At 34.7% G+C, this 23,056-nt stretch overlaps 1 protein-coding gene and 1 non-coding gene across 2 annotated transcripts; one reads left to right on the forward strand and one right to left on the reverse strand.

Annotated features, from left to right (window-relative positions):
- Window positions 1-1,449: 1,449 nt before the first annotated feature.
- Window positions 1,450-2,270, reverse strand: LOC102630335 (kunitz trypsin inhibitor 5-like; the record flags this gene model as incomplete). Its single annotated transcript, XM_006495001.3, has 1 exon — window positions 1,450-2,270. A coding segment is annotated over one exon (687 nt), but the record flags the coding sequence as incomplete, so codon positions are not given.
- Window positions 2,271-15,428: 13,158 nt separating this feature from the next.
- Window positions 15,429-15,532, forward strand: LOC127901577 (small nucleolar RNA R71). Its single transcript, XR_008053821.1, has one exon. It is a non-coding gene; the product is annotated as a small nucleolar RNA R71 (small nucleolar RNA).
- Window positions 15,533-23,056: the final 7,524 nt, after the last annotated feature.

The following is a 23,056-nucleotide window of genomic DNA, read 5'->3' on the forward strand; positions in this document are numbered from 1 at the left end:
ATACTTGCCATTGATAGATTGAAGTAGCTTGATCAAATGGCGCTCGACGAACTAGATATTGGTAGGATGGTGTGTGTATGTGTGTGTGTGTGTGTGTGTGTACGCGCGCGTGCGTGCGCATGCGCGGGTTCGTATGTTTATGAGAATTGACAATCAATAAGAAAATGCTTTATTATATACTTAACAAAAGTGCTAGGCTTGTTTGATATCTCGAAAACAACATCACCATCCATTAATAACACTCCTCTTACATTTTTGAATGCCGTCTTTTAAAGGGGGGACAATGGGTTGATGGGTTGAATTTGTGTCAAATCCTAAATAACTTGTTGTTAAGTTTTAGAATTTAAATTCAATCTATTTATTAAATGAATAATAATATAAATTATTTTTTGATTTGATTCTTTTATCTTTAAGTAACAAATGAATCTAATCGAATTTTGATTGGTTTAATTTGTTCATCTATAATCATACTTTTATTTTTTCTTATTCATCAGTTAATTACAAAACTAATGTTACCGCTTAATGATTTTTATATTAAATTTAAAATTTAAAATTTATCTTAATTAACAAATATTACTTTTTGAATATGAATTCCTTAGGAAGCAAAGAATCAGAATTTTATTTTGAAAATAAAATGCTAAACTCCGAAATAATCCACTCTCCTATATCAGTCGTCCTTAGTATTTCTTATTTTACCATTTACTCTCTGAATATGATATAATAATAAATAATCACTCACCACCAATGATTTGCAGATGAAGAAGATAGATCAAATGGAACACATGAAATACATTTGGCGCAAAAATATGGGCTCTAATCAGGAAAATGATGAACCAAAATACCAACACGAAGAAAAGTTTTTATTGTTCGTAAACATGCAACATCAATGCAAATTTTATTATTACGACTTTATTCATTTATAAAAGCATGCGTATAACTTTGAAACGAAACAAACTTTAATTTTATTTATTGTAATTTCAATTTATAAGATTTACTTAATTTATAATAAATTAAAAAAAAAGTGTATTAAAAAATAAAATAAAATTACTAAATAATGGTGTGCAGTGGTTATTACTTTTTTTAAAAATAATATGGAAATAAACAATATATATGTTTATTTTAGTAAGGAGAAAACTAATAATCTCTTTTTTTATAAAAAAATTTATCTGTATATCATCTATGTATGGTTTATCCATTACAGTCCCATGGTTGGCTTCTTTAATTCTACATATTTTATGCTATAATCGAGTCAAGTTCATAGATTCTTATGGCTCCCCTCAAATCAAAATCCTGTATTACAAGAAATTAATGCCTAATTTTTTCTTACTGGAATTGAACTATCACAATGATTTAATCTCCTTCGTAATTTAAAATGAAAATGTTGACACCAATCAGGAAAATGATGAACCAAAATAGCCACCTGAAGAAAAAAGGTATTTATTATTCATAGACATGCAACATTGATGCAACTTTTATTATTACAACTTAATTTATTCATTTATTAAAGCATGCGTACAGCCTTAAAAGAAAACAAACTTTATTTTTAATTGGAAGCATTTGCGGAGCTCTCAGCAGCTCGATCTTCAAACCTTTTTAAACACAACTTTGAACGGAACATCACTCAAAGCCAGACGCCGAACCCCACCATTAATAAAAATGCCAACATCTCTGCACAAACCTCTGCAGAAATTGCAAACCGAAGGACAGAAAACAAGCTTGTAATCGCCATAAAACTTCTCAATCTTAAACCAATTTCTCATGGTTCTGGGGCCGGGATTGCCTTCAACTCCCCCAGTGGTCACAAGCCACTGCCCTAATGCCGCATCAAAATTGTCAAGCTTCCACACTGTGGACTGCGCACAACTTGTTGCAGCGTCAAATTTGATGTTTAAGTCAGTGGACTCACGAACAACGCCTTTTTTAGGGTTAACGGGCGAAAATGTTACCGGAAAATCATTTTTAAATGAATGCTGCTCTTGAACAACATCTAGGGGACATGTCTTATTGTTGCTTCTGCCAGCAAGTGTAAGCCCGCCGCCTTGGCCCTTTGTAACGGGCAAGATGTAGTACTTACTGCCAGCTCGGAGCTGCTTACCAGAGATGTCCAGCACCGGATCAGGTTGAGCATTGCCCTTGACAGGCAATGGCGTTGCAGTGAAGGCAAGGAGAAGGATCAGCGAGGGTAAGACTAACGTGCTTCTCAATGTTATATCGTTATATTTTTTGTTCTTATCTTTTGTTGTTGCATGTAAATATCCCTTATGAGACCAAATTTATAGAATTAGGTTAGTATAGCTAATGGACGGACAGCATGTTGGTTGGATTTGACTGTCCGATTCGAGAAGCCGATGGCCGCCCATAAGACATGAGCGGATTATCAGATTCTGCTTTGTGTGCTGAAACCCCCCCCCCCCCCCCCCCCCCCCCCCAAACAAAACAGCCTGATTAGAAGATTTAATACAAATTCCAAGCTATGGAAAGCGTAATTTAATGAGAAAGTCAAAGATTTAGTTTAGAGTAAGAAGTCAATACCCTTATCTTTTCTCTTAGACTAAATTTAACGGAATTTAGATCTGATTCCTGTGTCTTTGTTGATGGTTTCGTCATTTTGTTTTGCATGGTATATATGTTTATTCTTAAAAGAACAAGTCTTTTAGCTGAAGTTGGCCTGGTCAAGCGACGAGTTTATTGAAAAATTAAAGTAGCAAAGAAATGATAAAGCATATGTCTAGGGAGGCACAACATGAGCCCTGTCTTTTAATTCAAAAATCGCACCAAGAATTTGAAAACAAAAAATGATGTAAAAAGACATACGAGAGATGATCAAAACATGTTACTAGCAGATCTATTGGCTATGTCGATATAGAGATGTCGTTTAGTATTATATTATGTGAAATTAATAGCCGTACACCCTAAGTTTACTTTGTTATAAAAAATATTACAAAATTTTCAATTTGTTTTAACTTTTCATCCTAAATTTTCAAACTCACATAACAGTTTAAATTTTTTTTAAAAAATTGTGATAACCAATATTCAATTAAATACACTTAAAACTCTAATGTTTTCCTTAAATTCGTGGACACCGAATCTATTTAATTAGCCAATTCATTTTCTTAAGTAAAAAAAGCTAAATTAATTTTTATTATTTATGGTGCAAAGTCAAAAATTCCATTGAATTCAAAGGAGAATTGCCATTTTACTTAAATGTTGTTAAGCATTCTAGCGGTGTGAACGTTTTGCTGAATGATTGATATAAATTACAAACTTAGGGTGGAAAATCAAATAAATTCAAACTTTTCTTATATTTTTCATAACATGTAAAGTTAGGGCATGCGGCTTATAATTTTTCTAAATTTTAAGTGCTTAAAACTATATTATATATCCTTAACAGGGTTCCAACTAAAGCGACTATCAAGTCCCCTTACGAGCTTTAGACGAGCAAAAATCCTAGTCTAAAACACTTGCATGTTTGGGATGTCTAATTGAGGCAAGGCCTTATAGGCCTAACGTGAAACAATGAGTTGTTATTTTTATGACTCCATGACTAAGTTGATTTTCGAGTTGGAAAATGCTTAGTTCTTTAAGGATGTCGAGTTTGCGGGTGTGATACAGCTAGGGACTTTGTCTTTGAATAGAGATATGTTGATATTCCTATAGATGTTATTGGCATTTATCACGGTCTCATTCCCCTATACAAGAAGTTGCTCCAGAAGAACAAACTTTACCATCTTAAGAACCTACTCTATTAAGGAGGTTCGCTAGAGAAAGGAGAAGTGCAATGCCAAACGACTACATTGTTTTTTCCAAGAGCATGAGGTAAACATTAGAGTGACGGAAGATAATCTAATCAATTACTATCAAGCCATAGAAAGTTCTAACTCTCAGACGTGGATTGATGGCATGAATGAGGAGATGAAGTCTATGAAGGATAATGACGTGTGGGATCTTATTCCATTACCAGCAGGTGTGAAACCTATTGGTTGCAAATACATATTTAAGACCAAGAGAGATTCAAAAGGCAATGTAGAGTAGTATAATGTGTGTCTAGTCGGAAAGGGCTTTATACATAATGAAGGCATTGACTATAAAGAAACTTTCTCTCTGATTTCTTTGAAAGACTCTTTCAAGATTCAATTTTATACATCAAATGGATGTGAAGATAGTATTTCTCCATGGTGACATTTATGAGAATATCTATATCGTGTAAGCAGAAAGTTTGGGTCAAGAAACCCAAAGAATATGATTTGTAAGCTTAAGAAATCCATTTATAAACTCAAGCAAGCATCTCGACAATGATATTTCAAGTTTCATCAAGTGATTATCTCATTCAATTTTGAGATGGATTTGGTCAATGATTTCATAAACCATAAGTTCTATGTGAGCAAGTATATTTTTCTAGTTTTATGCATTGATGACATTTTGCGTGCCAGTAATAATATAGGCTTATCGCATGACATTAAGAGATTTCTAGCTAAAATTTTAAGATGAAAGATCTTGGTGAGCCTCTTTTGTATTAGACATATAGATACACCTGAATTGCTCCTAAGGTATTCTTGCATTATCACAAAAACGTTATATCAAAATGATTCTCAAGAGAAAACAAAAGGCCACATGCTCAAATATTAGAGGCTAGATTTGATTGAGATCGTTGGGGTATATTGACTCCAATTTTGCTGGATGCCAAGATAGTATGAAGTCCACATAGGACTACATCTATCTTATAGTTGGGGTTGTTGTCTCTTGGAGGAATGCTAAACAATCTTTTAAAACCTCTTCTATAATGGCAACAAAGTTCATAGCATTTTATGAAGTATCCAATCACAGAATATAGCTGTAAAATTTTGTTACGGGACTATGAATAGTAGATGGTATAGATAGATCACTTAAGTTATCTTGTGGCAATAAGTCGGTAATGCCTTATTCCAATAACAACAAGAACTTGATGAAGTCAAAGTATATAGACATCAAATTCTTAGTTGTTAAAGAAAGAATTTAGAATGGACAGTTGTGTATAAAGCATGTGAGCATAAACTCTATGATTGCGGATCCGCTTACTAAGGTATTGCCACCCAAGATGCTTCATGAGTACACTACTTGTATGGGTGTCATGTTATTAGAGGATATTTAGTTTAGTTGGAGATTGTGATTTTATATTCTAATATAATATAGACATATTTCAGTTATTTCAGTTTATCGATATTTCATGTTATTTTCTGCAGAAATAAAATTTTTATTTTTTCACACTCTAATTTTAATATGCTTTGATCTCACTGAGGTTTAAGGTAAATGTTGTGCAAATTTTAATGTACTCGCAAGCGCACGAGTCTATTGTAGTATAGATCAATGGTGACGAGTGTCGATCCCACGAGGAGGTGGATTTTAATTGTGTAGAATTAATTTTGTGAATGGGTGATTGGATTTATGGTGGAAATGATTTGGAATATGCTAAAACTTAAATTAAAATGGCGAGAATAAATTCTAAAATTGGTATTGAAATGACGAGAATAAATTAAAGAGAATTCTAATGAAATGACGTACTTGGGTATCTGGATCCGTATCAACATGCATCATGGGCTAAATAATCCGTATTAATGCCAATTAAATCATGAGGGGGGAATCCACACCTCATGAACCATGCTCTAATCAATATGGTGCTAAGGGCTTATCGTGCCAAATAATAATAACCTTGTACTAGAGGGTTGGTGAAACCAAGGCGGTACTAGACAAGATTAGTATTATTTGTCGACGAGAAGTCAAAACATCCACAAAAACTAGAGGGGAAGAGAAAATAAATTTACCAAATTAAGCGCATGACACATGTTGAGACTTCACCTTCAACCCAAGCTTGAAAGAAAATTAGCCACTCATAATTGAACAAGGGGCAAAATGAGAATTTATTAAAATACGAAGAAAATACAAGATGGAGAGGGAATTACAGAAAATGGAGTCAAAAAATGGATTCAGAGATATCAAATTAGGGGGGGAGGCCCCTTTTTTATAGATACATGGAGTAAATCATAGCCATCGGATTAAAAACAGTTTGGACGCTCAGGATTGCGCCACGTCATCAGTCAACAGTACGCGTGAATAGTACGTGGTTTGACCACGCAGATGAACAGTAACATGGTTTGACCCGGCTTTGAATAGTAACGAGGTTTGACCCGACTTTGAACAGTAACGCGGTTTGGTTGAAAATAATCCTGTGTGATGCATGTACCGTACGCGAGATTTTTCGTCCACTGATATGCTGCCACGTCACCATCAACAGTACATAAGAATTTTAGCCCAACAGGATCGTGACACCTCATCAGTCAATGCCACATCATCGGTCAATGCCACGTCATCGTCCGTCTATGTGAACAGTGTCGTGAACAGTAACATATACAGTACCGTACAGGTGAATAGTACCGTACATGTGAACAGTGTTATTTTTCCTTTTATGCTCCTCCTAAGGTTTTTGACCGTCCTGAGTTCAAAAGTGATGTCCGTTTTGCCATCTGATCTCTCATTTATTGTGAAATGACTATGATGCCCCTAAAATACATAAAATACTTAATTAAAATAAAACAAACGGAATTAAAAGGTTAAATTCATAAAAGTAAAGGTGTTAGTTAGACTTGAAATGTAAAATGACGGTTTTCTCCTTTATAAATATACATTTTCTAACACTCAACACACCCCCAACCAGCTTATTGCTAGTCCCTAGCAAATAAAGCGAAAACAAAATTCAAACACAAAATGTTTTTATTTTATTTTTTATTTTTTTTTAATTTTTTTTTAAACACTCGTGTTTATTCACTCAGATTAATGATAGCAATCAAATAAAAGTATAAGCATTATCTCCAGTCTAAAGCAACATCACACCCACATCAACCATCCACATGAATCAGCCCAGTAGACTTTGTTATAGCTACTTTCAAGAATGACATGTTAAACCCCAAAATCTCACTGGAAGTAGTGACACTCTCACAAAGAAATTAAACCCAATAAAAATAGTCACTCCAATAAATGGTAATTGAGAGAAAATAATAAAGAAGTGATATCACATGCTCTCACCAAGATGAAAGAAATATGCCCTCAGCTTAGAAATAATACAATCTCAAGTCAAACAAAAATGCTAGTCAACCCATTTTATTTATCTTTTTTATTATTATTATTATGCATCACTACATCTTTTTAGCCCATATAACTAGCTTCTACTTCAGATTATAGTTCCCTAAAATCAAGAAGGACTTTTTTTAGGATGTAACGTAGGCTAGGGATATGGTTAACAAAGAAGGGAAATAAGGAAAACAAAGTGTATGTTTGAGAAAAATGCAGAGGAATTTTTTTTTTTTGGAAGTTGCAAGGTGGATTTCACATATTATTGTTATTATTATTATTATTTTTTTAAACTTTTTTTTTTTTGCTTTTGCTCGACACAACGTCACTGAACAAAATAATTATTTACATTTTTCTCAAACATAAATAGGTGATGGAACTTATAAGACATTGGGTAATACTCCAAATTGGAGTGGGTCAAGATGATAAGTTTGACAAAGAAAGGTTTTTTTTTTTTTTTAAAGGCTCAAAAGGGTTAACTATGGATATTTGATAAAAAGGATGGCTAGAAAGGCTCAAACAGATCAAAGATAGCCTTTCCATCGTCTTTTAGGGCTCTAAATAATCTTCCATATCTACTAGTTAGATGGGCCTCCCAATGTAACAACACACATTTTTTTTCTTTTTTTTATTTTACAATTTTTTTTAAAGGGTTAACTTAAAAGCAATTTAGAGATCGTGTATAAAATAATAAACTGCTAAGCTGTATAAAGAGTGGGCAAAAGGGTTATTCTCCAAGAAAAATAATAGGCTCAAAAACTCACTTGGTACTTATTATGACATGTTTATTCCTTCAAGCAACTCACATTTGTCTCCGACATCAACATGTAGAGTAGCAACCATAATGTAACATCACTTAAGACCAAAGATAATACAAATACTAAAATTTGAAATTAATCATGTCATCCAATGTTAAAACAAATCACACAATTTTTTTTTTAAACAAAATTCTACCCCCCAACTTATTCTAAACATGAAAGGAAAATATGCATGCAGAAATGTGAAAATGATGCATAAAAACTAATTAGAAAAGTTACACGTAAAATGATAGAAAAATAAAATGGTTTTTTTTTAAGAAGATGAGTTTCTAGAGGCACTACACTCCATATTCAACCATCTTCGACTCAAAAGTTGGAAAATGTATATTTATAAGGAGAAATTAAAAAGAAGAAGAAAAATGAACATCAAAACTTAATAAAGAAAAAGAAAATTTTGTTTTTATTATTTTTTTTAGTTTTTTTTAAACGATGAAGATGCGTTTCTCGAGTCACTACACTCCATATTCAGCCATCTTCAACACAAAAAGTTAGCAACAGTTAGTTTCTACAACAAAAAAATCAGTAAAAACTTAACCAAGATTCCACAATTGTCGACTATTCCCTCCCCCCAACCAGAACGAAATATTGTCCTCAATGTTTGAAAGGAAAGAAGTAGAGTTTAGAAGACATCACCTGGGTGGTGTAACACAGAAGAAAATATTTACAAGCGGAGAGTTAAATCTAATTTGTACTTCTTACTACGGCTACTGTTACCATCATTATTTGGGTGCTCCAACACAAAGGTCCAGGGGTCTGGCTCCGGTTTATAAGGTTGTAATAGATCAAGTAGTTCATTAGTAGTGTGAGCACAAATAAAAAGTTTTTTCACATTAGAAGGAATGAAATAGTTTTTTATTGCATGGTTAAGAAATGCGATAAAGCCATCATAAAAGTTATTGACATTTAACAAACCGATGGGTTTCTGGTGGATGTGCAGATGGGCCCAAGATGCTAGTGTGATAAGTGCCTCTAGTGTTGCAAGATCTCTTGGAAGGAAAATAAAAGCATCAGCATGATTAAGCATTTCAGTTATTCTTTCTTGCATACCTGAGACGACTAACTCTTCTCCAGTTGATGAGTCAGACGAACTGCCCAATGGTTTTAGGACTCTTGGAATGATGCCTAACACTTGGCTGCCTCTGATAAAAGCTGCTTCAGAGACCACTTTTGATAACTCTCGGTTACCTCCTCCATACACCAAGTGTAATTTTCTCGCTGCTATGCTGCGACCAAGATCTATGGCTGCCTCAACGAACTCTTTATGTTTGCCATATGTAAATCCAGAAAGCACACAAATGTTCTTGAATTGTCTATTTGGAGTAGCTGCCATTGGGATACTTCTCAAAAAATAATTTGTGAGTGCTTGACAAAAAAAAATCACATTTAAGAGTCTTGGTGACAGTGGGTCACAGTTGTGTATGAGGTAACATGTCAGTATCAAATAACGCGTAAAGCACATGGCTCGCGAGTCAAAAAGGAAACAGTAAAAAGGAAAAAGCAAACAGTAATAAAATTATTAAAGACAATAATGTACACAGTGAAATAAAATAACAGTAAAGTGAAAGGATATTTACAGGTAGTTGCGACTGTGGCTCACATCTTCCTCTGGTTTTACGTTCAGAAACGGCTTGAACGCCCTCTATGGGTCGAGGATAGGCTTCCTATCCAGTTTTCTTATAAACTGGCAAACAGGGTTGTTTATAGTCAGATTCCTGAGACTATATCGTGCATGCTCTTTCTGGAATAATGGCCATAACCGGAGAATCGCTCCTTGCACATATCCACTGGGATGCGTTTCAAGAGACAAAAGGATATCATCCAATGACTCCTTATTCAAGCCATCCCTAATGAATTGAATCTTATTTTCCCTGTTATCAGACACCATTCCTAAAGAACATGGGTTTTTATTGCAACTCATTCTGGCACACTTATGACAAGCAACAGAAATTCTTCGAGCTCGTCGTTTTCTTGCATAATTTCCTTTACCACAACCAGGCATGTATGCAATAAATTTTGGAGGTAACTCACCTGCCGATCGTACTTTAGCCTCGATTAACCAATGGATGTCAGCAGGTATGTTATTCCTCATGAGTAATCGCATGCGTTCGGATTGAGCTTTATAGATCGTAAGGAGGGCATTCTGAGGAAGTGAAGGGAATCGCTTGTGAAGCTTCGCTAGAATCTCGTTTCTGTCCATACCTTCGCCTCAGAATATCAGTTATTATCGGAAACTGAAGTAACCGACTTGATTGTCACGGAGTACCGTTATCCGCCACTTCACCGGGGTAACAAACTAAAGCACACAAACAGAAAAACAAATTAAAACACACAAAGAAAATTAAAATCGTCCTCTTATTGAATTTACCTCAAGCTCCAACTGGATGTCGTAAACACTTCTCTCAATGTCTCTGAGTTGGCTTTCTAAACCCTCAACATAGGCTACTAACTCTGGTGGCTGTAGAGCCCAAATGCGATGTGTTTTACAAAATTGAATCTGCCTTTTGAGATGAGTTTTTACACGTTGAAGTGGTTTAAGAATGTTCAGGAGGAACGGTCTAAGTAAGGTACTTATGATTAAAAATGATAAAAGAAAACTTAATAGTTAAACAAACACACTTATGCAAAAATAATTTCAATTAGCAGAAGAATAATATAAAGAAAGAAAAAAAAATCAAATCAACGAAAAGAAAGAAAAAAAAATCAATTCAAATCTGGTGGGTCACTCAAATTTATTTCGGTGTCTTCTCCATGTGGTTGGTATTCTAGATATGGCTTTAATCTTTGACCATTAACATTAAACGTGACACCGTTCTTTGGGTCCTTAATTTCAATTGCCCCATGTGGAAAAACAGTATGAACAATAAATGGGCCAGACCATCGAGAGCGTAACTTACCTGGGAATAGGTGCAAGCGAGAATTGAATAAAAGCACTTACTAACCTGGAGTGAACGATTTTCTCATAATTTGCTTATCATGGAAGACTTTCATTCGTTGCTTGTAAATCTTGGCATTTTCGTATGCATCATTGCGAATTTCTTCAAGTTCTGCCAGCTGTAATCTTCTTTCTGAGCTGGCTTGCTGCATGTCAAAATTGAATTTCTTGATGGCCCAATATGCACGATGCTCGAGTTCAACAGGTAGGTGGCAAGCTTTTCCATACACTAGCCTGTAGGGTGACATCCCAATCGGGGTCTTGAAAGCCGTTCTATATGCCCATAAGGCATCATCAAGTCTTAATAACCAATCTTTTCTGTCCAGCCTCACCGTCTTTTCTAATATGTGCTTTATTTCTCGATTGGAGATTTCAACTTGGCCACTGGTTTGCGGATGATATGGGGTCGTCACTTTGTGTGTGATTGAATACTTTGTTAAAAGAGCTTTGAATACTTTGTTACAAAAGTGGGCACCACCATCACTGATTATTGCTCGAGGGAATCTAAAGCGTGAGACAATATTGCTTTTCAAAAATCCTATCACCACCTTGTGATCATTGGTTCTACATGGAATTGCTTTTACCCATTTCGATACATAGTCAACAGCAACCAATATATATTGATGGCCAAAAGAAGGGGCAAAGGGTCTCATGAAGTCGATACCCCATACATCAAAAATCTCAACCACTAAAATTGGATTTAGTGGCATCATGTTCCTTCATGTAATGCTCCCCATTCGTTGACACTTATCACATGAAGAACAGAAAGTGTAAGCGTCTCGAAATATAGATGGCCAATAGAAACCACATTGTAAAACTTTAGTTGCTGTTTTCTTAGCACTGAAATGGCCTCCACAAGCTTGTTCATGGCAGAATGAAAGAATATTCTGAATTTCATTTTCTGGGACACATCGTCTAACAATTTGATCAGCACAATACTTGAACAAATATGGGTCATCCCAAAAGAAATTTTTTATCTCTGCAAAGAATTTAGCCTTGTCTTGCTTGGTTTAATGCTCTGGAGGTTTACCTGTAACAAGATAATTAACTATATCAGCATACCAAGGCAATACTTCCACACTCATTAATTGTTCATCTGAAAATGACTCATTCAATATTAATGGCTCTGTAATTGTGTCAAAATGGAGACGAGAGAGGTGATCTGCCACAACATTTTCTGTCCCTTTCTTATCTTTGAATTCCAAGTCAAATTCCTGCAAAAGTAATACCCAATGAATTAGTCTAGCTTTTGCATCTTTCTTTGTGAGAAGATATTTAAGAGCAGCATGATCCGTGAATATAATTATTTTACAACCAATGAGATAGGATCGAAATTTTTCCAATGCAAACACTACTGCTAGCATTTCTTTTTCAGTAGTTGAATAGTTCAACTGTGCATCATTTAATGTCATACTAGCATAATAAATAACATGGGGAATTCGATCAACTCTTTCCTAATACTGCTCCTACTGCATAATCAGATGCATCACACATGAGTTCAAATGGTAAGTTCCAGTTCGGGGCCTGAATGATGGGTGATGATGTCAACAACTGCTTTAATTTTTCAAAAGCCACAAGACATGAATCATTAAAGATAAAAGGTACATCCTTAGCAAGTAGATTGCATAAGGGTCTAGAAACTTTGCTAAAATCTTTAATGAAACGTCTATAGAAACCAGCATGCCCAAGGAAAGATCTTACTTCTCTGACTGTTTTGGGTGGAGGAAGATTAGAAATGAGATCCACCTTGGCTTTGTCAACCTCAATACCTTTGCTCAAAATGATGTGACCGAGAACAATACCTTGTTTTACCATAAAATGGCATTTCTCCCAATTTAAGACCAAGTTCTTTTCGATATATCTCTGCAGAACTAGTGTTAGATGATGTAAACATTGATCAAACGAATCACCAAAGACAGAAAAGTCATCCATAAAGACTTCAAGAAATCGTTCAACCATATCAGAAAAAATGCTTAGCATGCATCGTTGAAATGTAGCAGGTGCATTACATAATCCAAATGGCATCCTCCTATATGCAAAAGTGCCAAAAGGGCAAGTGAAAGTAGTTTTCTCTTGATCTTTTGGTGCTATGGAAATCTGATTATATCCTGAGTAGCCATCTAGAAAGCAATAAAATTCATGGCCTGCTAATCTATCAAGCATTTGATCGATAAATGGTAAAGGAAAATGGTCTTTACGTATGACAGAATTCAACTTCCTATAATCAATGCATACACGCCATCCTGTAGTCACTCTAGTGGGTATCAATTCATTATCGGCATTGGTAACTACAGTGACTCCTGATTTTTTTGGGGACAACTTGCACAGGACTGACCCATGAACTATCAGAAATAGGGTAAATGATACCTGCGTCTAATAGCTTAAGGACTTCTGTTCTAACAACTTCTTTCATATTAGGATTTAACCGACGTTGCATTTCCCTAGTAGATTTAGCATTTTCATCAAGGTGAATGTAATGCATGCAGTCTACTGGGTTTATACCTTTGATGTCTGCTATGGTCCATCCTAATGCTCCTTTGTGCTCTTTTAAAACATCCAACAACTTACCTTTTTGTTCGTCATTGAGGGATGATGAGATGATTACCGGCAAAGTACTTTCTTCTCCCAAAAATGCATATTCCAGAGTGTTGGGTAATGGTTTGAGCTCGAGTTTCGGTGGTGATTCTGATGATGGAATGAGTTTCTTCTCTGATGGTGCTAGTTGTTCAACTCTTGACTTCCATTTATTAGTGTCCATAGATGGTGCTGAGTCAAGCAGGGCGTTGACCTCATCAACCGATCTGTCAATATCAAAATCAAAACCAAAGTGAGTTAAACATGTTTGTAAAGGATCATCACTAAGGTTTGAAAGAAAAGTGTTATCAACTATTGTTTCAATTAAATCCACATCAACAATTCCATCATCTACATTGTGAGGTTGTTTGGCAATGTTGAAGATGTTTAGCTCCATAGTCATGTTTCCGAAGGACAACTGCATATTTCCAGTCCTGCATTGAATGTGAGCATCCGCAGTTGCCAAGAAAGGTCGGCCTAGAATAATGGGGATGTACTTCCTTGAATCCTATATTGGTTGAGTGTCAATTACAATGAAATCAACAGGAAAATAAAACTTGTCTACCTGGATAAGCACGTCCTCCACAATACCACGAGGTATTTTCGTGGACCGATCTGCAAGCTATAACACCACTGGAGTTGGGTGTAATTCTCTCAGTCCAAGTTTCACAAATACTGAATAAGGCAACAAATTTACACTAGCTCCTAAATCCAACAAAGCATTCTCAATTGTGTGGTTCCCTATACTACATGAGATAGTGGGGGAGGCTGGGTCTTTGCATTTTAAAGGAATTTTATGTTGGAGTATAGAACTAACGTTTTCTGTTAAAAATGCCTTCTTTTGAACATGCATATTTCTCTTTTTAGTACAAAGGTTTTTAAGAAACTTGGCATAAGATGGAACTTGCTTAATAGCATCAAGTAAAGGGATGTTAACACTTACCTGTTTGAAGATTTCAAGAATCTCACCTGTGGATTTTTCCTTTTTTTCTTTAGCTAACCTCTGAGGAAATGGAGCTTTCGGAACATATTCTCGTGGGTTGGTTTCTTTTTTCTCCTCCGGTGATGAGTCGTCAACATTTACAGGTACAATTTAATTTTCTTTTATCACCGGCATCTCTACTTTGTTGTCGACTTCTTTTCCTTTTCGCAAGGTCATGACTGCTTTGACCTCTCCATGCTGTTGTGGTGAACTGGTATTTGCTTCATGCACTCCTTTAGGATTAGGCACTGGTTGACTTGGAAACTTGCCTTTCTCAACAGTCATTGCCAAGGTCTGAACTGAAGAAGCAAGTTGTCCCACCATCTTCTCAAGGCTTGAAACTGATTGAGCTTGTGAGTTGAAGCCTGCTCTCAACTCATTTCGTAGTCCATCAATGGTGCGGTTTTGTTGCTCAATTGTGGAGTGAATAACATTCCTGAAATTCTGGAATGCATCCTCCCATGGTCTGGGTTGAGAGTGGTTCTGGTTCTGATTATATGGTCTGAATGGTGGCTGAGAGGCTTGAGGATTTTGAGGAATTTGTTGCATTGGTGGAGCTGGAGCTGCTGGTCCATTCTGTTGGAATCCTTGAGACCATGAAAAATTGGGGTGGTCTCTCCATCCAGGGTTATATGTGTTGGAGTATGGGTTATAATTCGATGGCTTTCTCATTACACCTATGACATTGGCTTGATCTGAGTATGAGTCATGGTCATGTGGTTCTGTTGATTTAGCAGTCGATAACGATGCTATTTGTCGAGCAAGACCTTCAACCATCTCCTTGACTTCTTTGATTCCCGAAGTTGACTCGCCAATTTGAACCTCATTTACTCCCTTAATTCTTCTAGTATTCCTGAGTGATCGACTCCGTTGTTGGGAATTATCCGCTTGTCGCTGGAAGAATTCCCAAATCTCTGATGCACTTTTTGACATTAGCTCTCCTCCACTTGTTGCCATTAGCCATTCTTGCACATTCGGCAATAATCCCTCCAAAAAGTATTGGCATTAGTGCCATTTCTCGTACCCATGATGTGGACACTTCAAGAGTAGCCCATTGAATCGCTCCCATGTTTCGAAAAATTGCTCGTCTTCTCTCTGTGTAAACTCTGAAATTTCCCTGCGAATAGCGTTGGTTTTATGCACTGGGAAAAATTTATTCAAAAATTTTGTTACCATTTGTTCCCATGATGTGATGCTATTAGCAGGCAAAGTATTTAACCATGAACGAGCTTTATCCTTTAAAGAAAATGGGAATAATCTAAGTTTAACATCATCATCTGAAAAATTCTCATATTTAAATGTTTGACAAATAACATGAAAATCATTTAAATGATTATATGGGTCCTCATTTTCTAAGCCATAAAATGTGGGGAGACAATTTAGCACACTAGGTTTTAGTTCAAAGCTCCTAGCAGCTACATTTGGGTATCTTATGCATGATGTGCTCAAATTGGCTAAAGGACTGAAATAATCCTTAAATGGCCTCTCCTGTGGTGCTTGTAAATCCATTCCAAATTTATTTTTAATGTGCCTGTGTGTGCGAAGTGTTTTTTCTAATTCAAGGTCTATAAGTTCAAGATTAGGTAATAATGACCTACGACCATGCATGCAAAACAAATAAAATAAAAATAAAGATTGGAACAAAACAAATAAAAATAAAGAAGAGGGAGAAATTACGATACTAACCTTATTGCGCTATTACAACCTTTCTATAAAAATACACAAAAATAAATACGTGAATAAATTAACTAAAAATTAAATTAGTAAAATAAAAAAAATTACAAAGAAAAATAAATTGAAAATTAAATCACAGAATTTTAAAGAAGAGAAAAAGAAAAGAAATACTAACCTTTAAATGTAGATTCATTTTTTTTTCTTTTTTTAATTAAAAAAATATAAGAAAACAAATAAAAGAAATTATTCAAAAAAAAATTAATTCTATGAATTAAAATTACTTACCTCCCCGGCAACGGCGCCAAAAACTTGTTGTGCAAATTTTAATGTACTCGCAAGCGCACGAGTCTATTGTAGTATAGATCAATGGTGACAAGTGTCGATCCCACGAGGAGGTGGATTTTAATTGTGTAGAATTAATTTTGTGAATGGGTAATTGGATTTATGGTGGAAATGATTTGGAATATGCTAAAACTTAAATTAAAATGGCGAGAATAAATTCTAAAACTGGTATTGAAATGACAAGAATAAATTAAAGAGAATTCTAATGAAATGACGTACTTGGGTATCTGGATCCGTATCAACATGCATCATGGGCTAAATAATCCGTATTAATGCCAATTAAATCATGAGGGGGGAATCCACACCTCATGAACCACGCTCTAATCAATATGGTGCTAAGGGCTTATCGTGCCAAATAATAATAACCTTGTACTAGAGGGTTGGTGAAACCAATGCGGTACTAGACAAGATTAGTATTATTTGTCGACGAGAAGTCAAAACATCCACAAAAACTAGAGGGGAAGAGAAAATAAATTTACCAAATTAAGCCCATGACACATGTTGAGACTTCACCTTCAACCCAAGCTTGAAAGAAAATTAGCCACTCATAATTGAACAAGGGGCAAAATGAGAATTTATTAAAATACGAAGAAAATACAAGATGGAGAGGGAATTACAGAAAATGGAGTCAAAAAATGGATTCAGAGATATCAAATTAGGGGAGGGAGGCCCCTTTTTTATAGATACATGGAGTAAATCATAGCCATCGGATTAAAAACAGTTTGGACGCTCAGGATTGCGCCACGTCATCAGTCAACAATACGCTTGCATAGTACGCGGTTTGACCACGCGGATGAACAGTAATATGGTTTGACCCGGCTTTGAATAGTAACGAGGTTTGACCCGACTTTGAACAGTAACGCGGTTTGGTTGAAAATAATCCTGTGTGATGCATGTACCGTATGCGAGATTTTTCGTCCACTGATATGCTGCCACGTCACCATCAACAGTACATAAGAATTTTAGCCCAACAGGATCGTGACACCTCATCAGTCAATGCCACATCATCGGTCAATGCCACGTCATCGTCCGTCTATGTGAACAGTGTCGTGAACAGTAACATATACAGTACCGTACAGGTGAATAGTACCGTACATGTGAACAGTGTTATTTTTCCTTTTATGCTCCTCCTAAGGTTTTTGACCGTCCTGAGTTCAAAAGTGATGTCCGTTTTGCCATTTGATCTCTCGTTTATTGTGAAATGACTATGATGCCCCTAAAATACATAAAATACTTAATTAAAATAAAACAAACAGAATTAAATCAGAAGAAGGTTAAATTCATAAAAGTAAAGGTGTTAGTAAGACTTGAAATGTAAAATGACGGTTTTCTCCTTTATAAATATACATTTTCTAACACTCAACAGTAAACCAGTTGGAAATAAGCATGTTAAGATCACATTGCATGAAATTTCTATGCTACACATCAACATTATAATCCATGTCTTTTAGTTCTAGGCATAGTGACCATGCCTGGATCGAGTTATAGCAGTTGTAACAAAGGCCGCCTTTGATCCTATGTTGGTATAATTGATAGACTTGATTGGTTATAGAAACATTTCGATAATAATAGTAACGTTGATCTCATACAGTTATTTTTACAAAGCCTAATTATACGGTTACATAAATAGCCCAAATGGGAGATTGTTGAATTTTTTAATCTAGCATTGTTAGATCCTTAATCTAATGTTAGGCTTATATATGAATAATTATGTGTTGTGAACTGTTGTATATGGTTATATTCAATTAAAAGTGATCTATTAAGGTCTACAATAATATAGGCTTTAATGTATTTAATAAGGTGTTGATTTTTAATGTGTAGAGACTTAAGAGTAATTTCTATTTCTTTGACTGGTTGAAATAAGAATACCTGAAGCAAATAGAAAACATTATCTATATAAGTAGTCATGATCCTCAGGTCACATGTATCATTCTATTATTTCTAACATCCCATCTAGGGGTTTGAGATGCCTCTTCCTGCTTCAACTCTTGTGAGTTCTCTTTAATTTTCTCTCTTTTTCTATTTATTTTATTTTTTTAATTTTATTCCTATTTTATTTTTCTAGTTATGTTTGTCAATTAGTTGAATAATTATAGTAATCAATTTTAGAGATGATACAATCGATTCTCTAGTGGGTCCTCATAACTTTTCCAAATAAGTCTACTTCTTAATGGCATTAAACCATTGAGAGAGAAAGTGAATAAGTTGAGAAGTTTTCTATAAACTGGTATTTTTTAATTTTGAATGTTCACTTCGTTAAAAAAAGTAATTTTTATATTTAAATGGCAACTATTTATTTTTCTTTAATTAAGGAGTTCCTAGAAGAACCATAAATTAAGAATAGTGACAATTGTATCTAGTATTGGTTGAATCTATTTTTCTTCATTAATGAGATAATATTATATAACCTAATAAATGATGACATGTCATATGTTTCATTACTTTTGGATTTAAACAGTGTATCCCAGTAACGGGTATATGTAGCATGACTTCGCTTTATACTAAAATTAAAATTCAAGATTGATTTACGATGTCATAATTGAATTTAAAACATTGTAAAAATATGTTTATGACATCATAAGCTCGTCCAAGACTTTAATCCCAAATTAAAAAAATTATGTATGTAGCATAACTCTTATTTATTTGTAACTATGATGTAGATCTCGGCGATGTTGGTAAATTTTTTTCTAAAATATACTACTTAGATTCTTGATTTTAATTTAATAGATAGGAATAGATAGAGTATAAATTAGGGGTGGGCAAAATTCAGATTAGGTTAAAAAGTCGGGCGGAGTTCGGATCGAATCGGATTTGAGTTAATTCGGGTTATTCGGATCAATTCGGGTCAATTCGGGTCGGGTGTAAACGGATCAAATTCGGGTTAATTCGGGTTCGGATTAAATTCGGGTTATTCAGATCAATTTGGGTCAATTCGGGTTATAGCTAATTTAGTAATTGGGGAGGTGAAATTAGGAAATTAATTTATTATAATTTTATTGTATTTTTTCCTGAGGGGTTTTGGTGCTGGAAAGATTGTAAAAGTTACATGAAATTATCTTTTTTATTTTGTGTTGTTGATTATGAGGCTCATAATGAATCTTGCACCAAGCATTCTTACAAAAATTTTGTTCATATTAAAATAAATTAGGTTTGTGTTCATTTTGCCAATAACAACATGAACGTGCATGTCCGTTATAAAACAAGCATTTGTGCAATTGCACTCGAAAAATAAAATAAACTTGCCATTATTTTTGCTTTTCCTGATTCGGTTTCTGTTGAAACTAAAGCTTATCCATGCAAAAATCTCTCTATATGGAGGAAAACCAACCCAACTTGTCAATATAAAGAAAAATCTTCAATGGCGTATGTCATCAATGCTTTATGCTATAACAAATACTCACACCTCTGCCATTTAATAATGAAAAAAGTTGAACTATCATGTGCATCTTATAACCAAAACTTTACACAGTCAAATCAGAATTTAAGCTGGATTCTAGTCTTTGTTTTTTCTCAGAATTTTTCAATTGGTTTTTTTTCCACTCTTGTCACCTTGCTAAGTGAGACATTTCTCTCCCACCTTCATTGTCCTCCCTCATTCATCCATCCATTCATTTCAACCGACAAAAAAAGAAAACTACTATAGAATTAAATTCAAATGATTCAAAATTAAAAATTAACACAAAGCATAAAATTAAAATTAACACAAAGTTTAAATTTAATAGTTTCCATCCAAAGCGCAGTGTCCAACATATAATATGAAATTATAAATAATAATATCTATTAAGAATTACCTTTCAAATATCCATAGCACCCATATCAGCGCTCACTGTTTCCACCGTTGAAGCTTGTGATCTTACAAACTCTTTAAAATGTCAAAAAAAATGAAATTAGTAAGTAACTTAAGTACATGTAGATGCTATTTATAAAGTTATAATACATCTTAACTTTATAAAGTATGAGAAAAATATTACCTTCTTCTAGCTCTATATGGAATATCTGCTCTTTAATATCTTCCTGAAGGTTGTAGACAGGATTAGCAAAAAGTTTAGCTTGTAACCAATTTTCGATACATATCAATGCCTCAATCATACAAGGGGTCAAAGAACTCCGATATTCGTCAATGACGCGATGCCCTGTGCTAAAGGCAGATTCAGATACCACTGTGGAAATAGGAACATCGAGGACATCCCTTGCAATTTTCTCTAATATCGGATACTTCGATCCATTAACCTTCCACCAAAGCAAAACATTGAGCTTAAGATTGCTCGGATCTTCAACTGGGTCACTCAAATATCGTTCCACCTCAGATACTACTCTCTTGCCCTAATTCTGAACAAACACTTTTTGAGCATACCCAAAGAAAGGGCGAGAAACTCAGAAAATGTCATCACCATCACCACTAGGACCCTCCGGCAAACTAACCTCAGTTGTAAAATAAGGAGAATAACTTGTACCACCATAGCTGCTGCTAGGAACACTCTCACTACACATTGATGGGTGGAATTATAGCACATTGCACTATATGCATCATAAAGCTCATTCAACAAATCTTTCACTGCTTTGGTCATTTCTTCAACTTTCCAACCATCATTGGCAAAAATGATCTCAAAAATATGTTTGGCAAAGTCCATTTTAGCTCGTGGATCAACAATAGAGGTAACAATCAACATTTTATTTATCTTCCCTGAAGACTCTCAATATTTATCAAAATTTTCCCTCATATGATAAGCCATAGCCACCACCCAAGGATCTTTACTTGCCTCTAATGCAGTCAATGAGCTCTCAATTAAGCCAATGGTATCATAACAAAGATTAGAAGTCACATTTAAAGAGGCAGAAAATAACAATGTGGCACCATAAAATACCTTCAAAAACTTCACAATTCGTCATGCACTCTCCCAATCCTGAGGTTCAGACTGGCCCATCCTCTTAGCGTTATTTTCTTTCTCGAGAAAGTATGCCTCATATGGTTTATCCACCTCTGCCATTCTATCAAATGCTGCTTGAAACTTCAACGCAGTCATCAACATTAAATAGGTGGAATTCCACTTAGTAGGACAATCCAAAACAACCGTTCCATTTGGACATTTCACCTGTTGAGCACACTGTTTAAATGTCTGTAGCCTCGTAGTGGAGGATCTCACATACTTCACAACATTCTGGATGGTGGCAACACTAGCATGCAATTCATTCAACCCCGAAACAACAATCAAGTTCAAAATATGTGCACAACAACGCACATGCATATACTGACCTGCCAATACAATTGCATCATCATTCCTCCAAGCAAGTAATTGCATAGTCACATAATTAACAGCAACATCATTTGTACTGGCATTATCAACAGTTATTGCAAACAACCTCTCTATCCCCCAATCTTGTAAATAAGCTACAATCTTTTTACCGATCGTTTTCCCTCTATGATCTTCAATCACACTGAAACTAATAATCCTTCTGTTCAAACACCAGTCACTATCAATAAAATGAGCTGTGATCACCATGTAACTCATGTTTTGAATAGAAGTTCATAAATCAGTGGTAAGAGACACTCGTTATTTGTTATTGCAAATCAAACTCTTCAACATTGTCTTTTCTTTCAAAAATAAATCCATAACATCCCTACCAATAGTTCTCCAAGATGGCATAATAAACCGTGGAATAGCTACACTACAGAAATGCCTGAACCCTTTGTTATCCACAAAACTAAGTGGCAACTCACCCATAATGATCATTTTGGTGACTGCCCTTCTACAAGCGTCTTGACTCCACCCTTTAGCTAAAACCATATTACTTGCATTTTCTTCCCCACCCTCAGTTGTCAAGTTTTGTTGACTTCCCTCTTGTTGTTCCCGGAATGTCTTGTATGCAAGATAAACCAGTATATGATTTCTCATATTTGTAATCCAATCACGCCTTGAATGACATTGATATTGTCTACCACAATAGTTTCACTTGCATTTGTTTGGATTGTCTTCAAGTAAAGTAAAATGATTCCACGTCACAGATCTTTTCTTCATCACTGGTCTTTTCCGCTTTGCCTTTTGCGTTCCTTCCATTTGAACACTTTGATTGTCATCATCACTTATTGAATTCGATCTTGAGTGTCCAAAAATCTAAACATACAAATAAATAATTATTAATCATTAATTCATAAATTAAAACAAAAAAGACTATTAAAAAAATCTACTTAATAGTTAGTATTACAAATTGATTCAAATAATTGTTAATTTAATTTTATGAAACTTTATGAAATCGATATTTCCAATTTTCCACCATAATGTTTATATATGATCAAGAATTCAAGATGCATATTCCATAAAAGAAAACCTAGAAATTAATGTAATTATTTAATTTATAATATCTAATTATCCATTGGCCAAAATAATATAATATTAATTACATATCCATATCTTAAATTCTTAATTCTTATTATGCCCACATTATATGTACTTAATCACTTAATATTTACTTCTTGGTTATCATGCAATTAATTAAATTGATTAATTATTTGTTGAAGTTGAAACTTGAAACTACTGCAAATAAATTGGTTAATTTTTGGTTGAAGTTGAAACTATTGTACAAGTACACATATCATATGACATATATAATTATAATTCATATTGTAACATAATA

This window comes from Citrus sinensis, chromosome 3 (genome assembly GCF_022201045.2).
Source record: "Citrus sinensis cultivar Valencia sweet orange chromosome 3, DVS_A1.0, whole genome shotgun sequence".
Taxonomy (NCBI): Eukaryota; Viridiplantae; Streptophyta; class Magnoliopsida; order Sapindales; family Rutaceae; genus Citrus; species Citrus sinensis.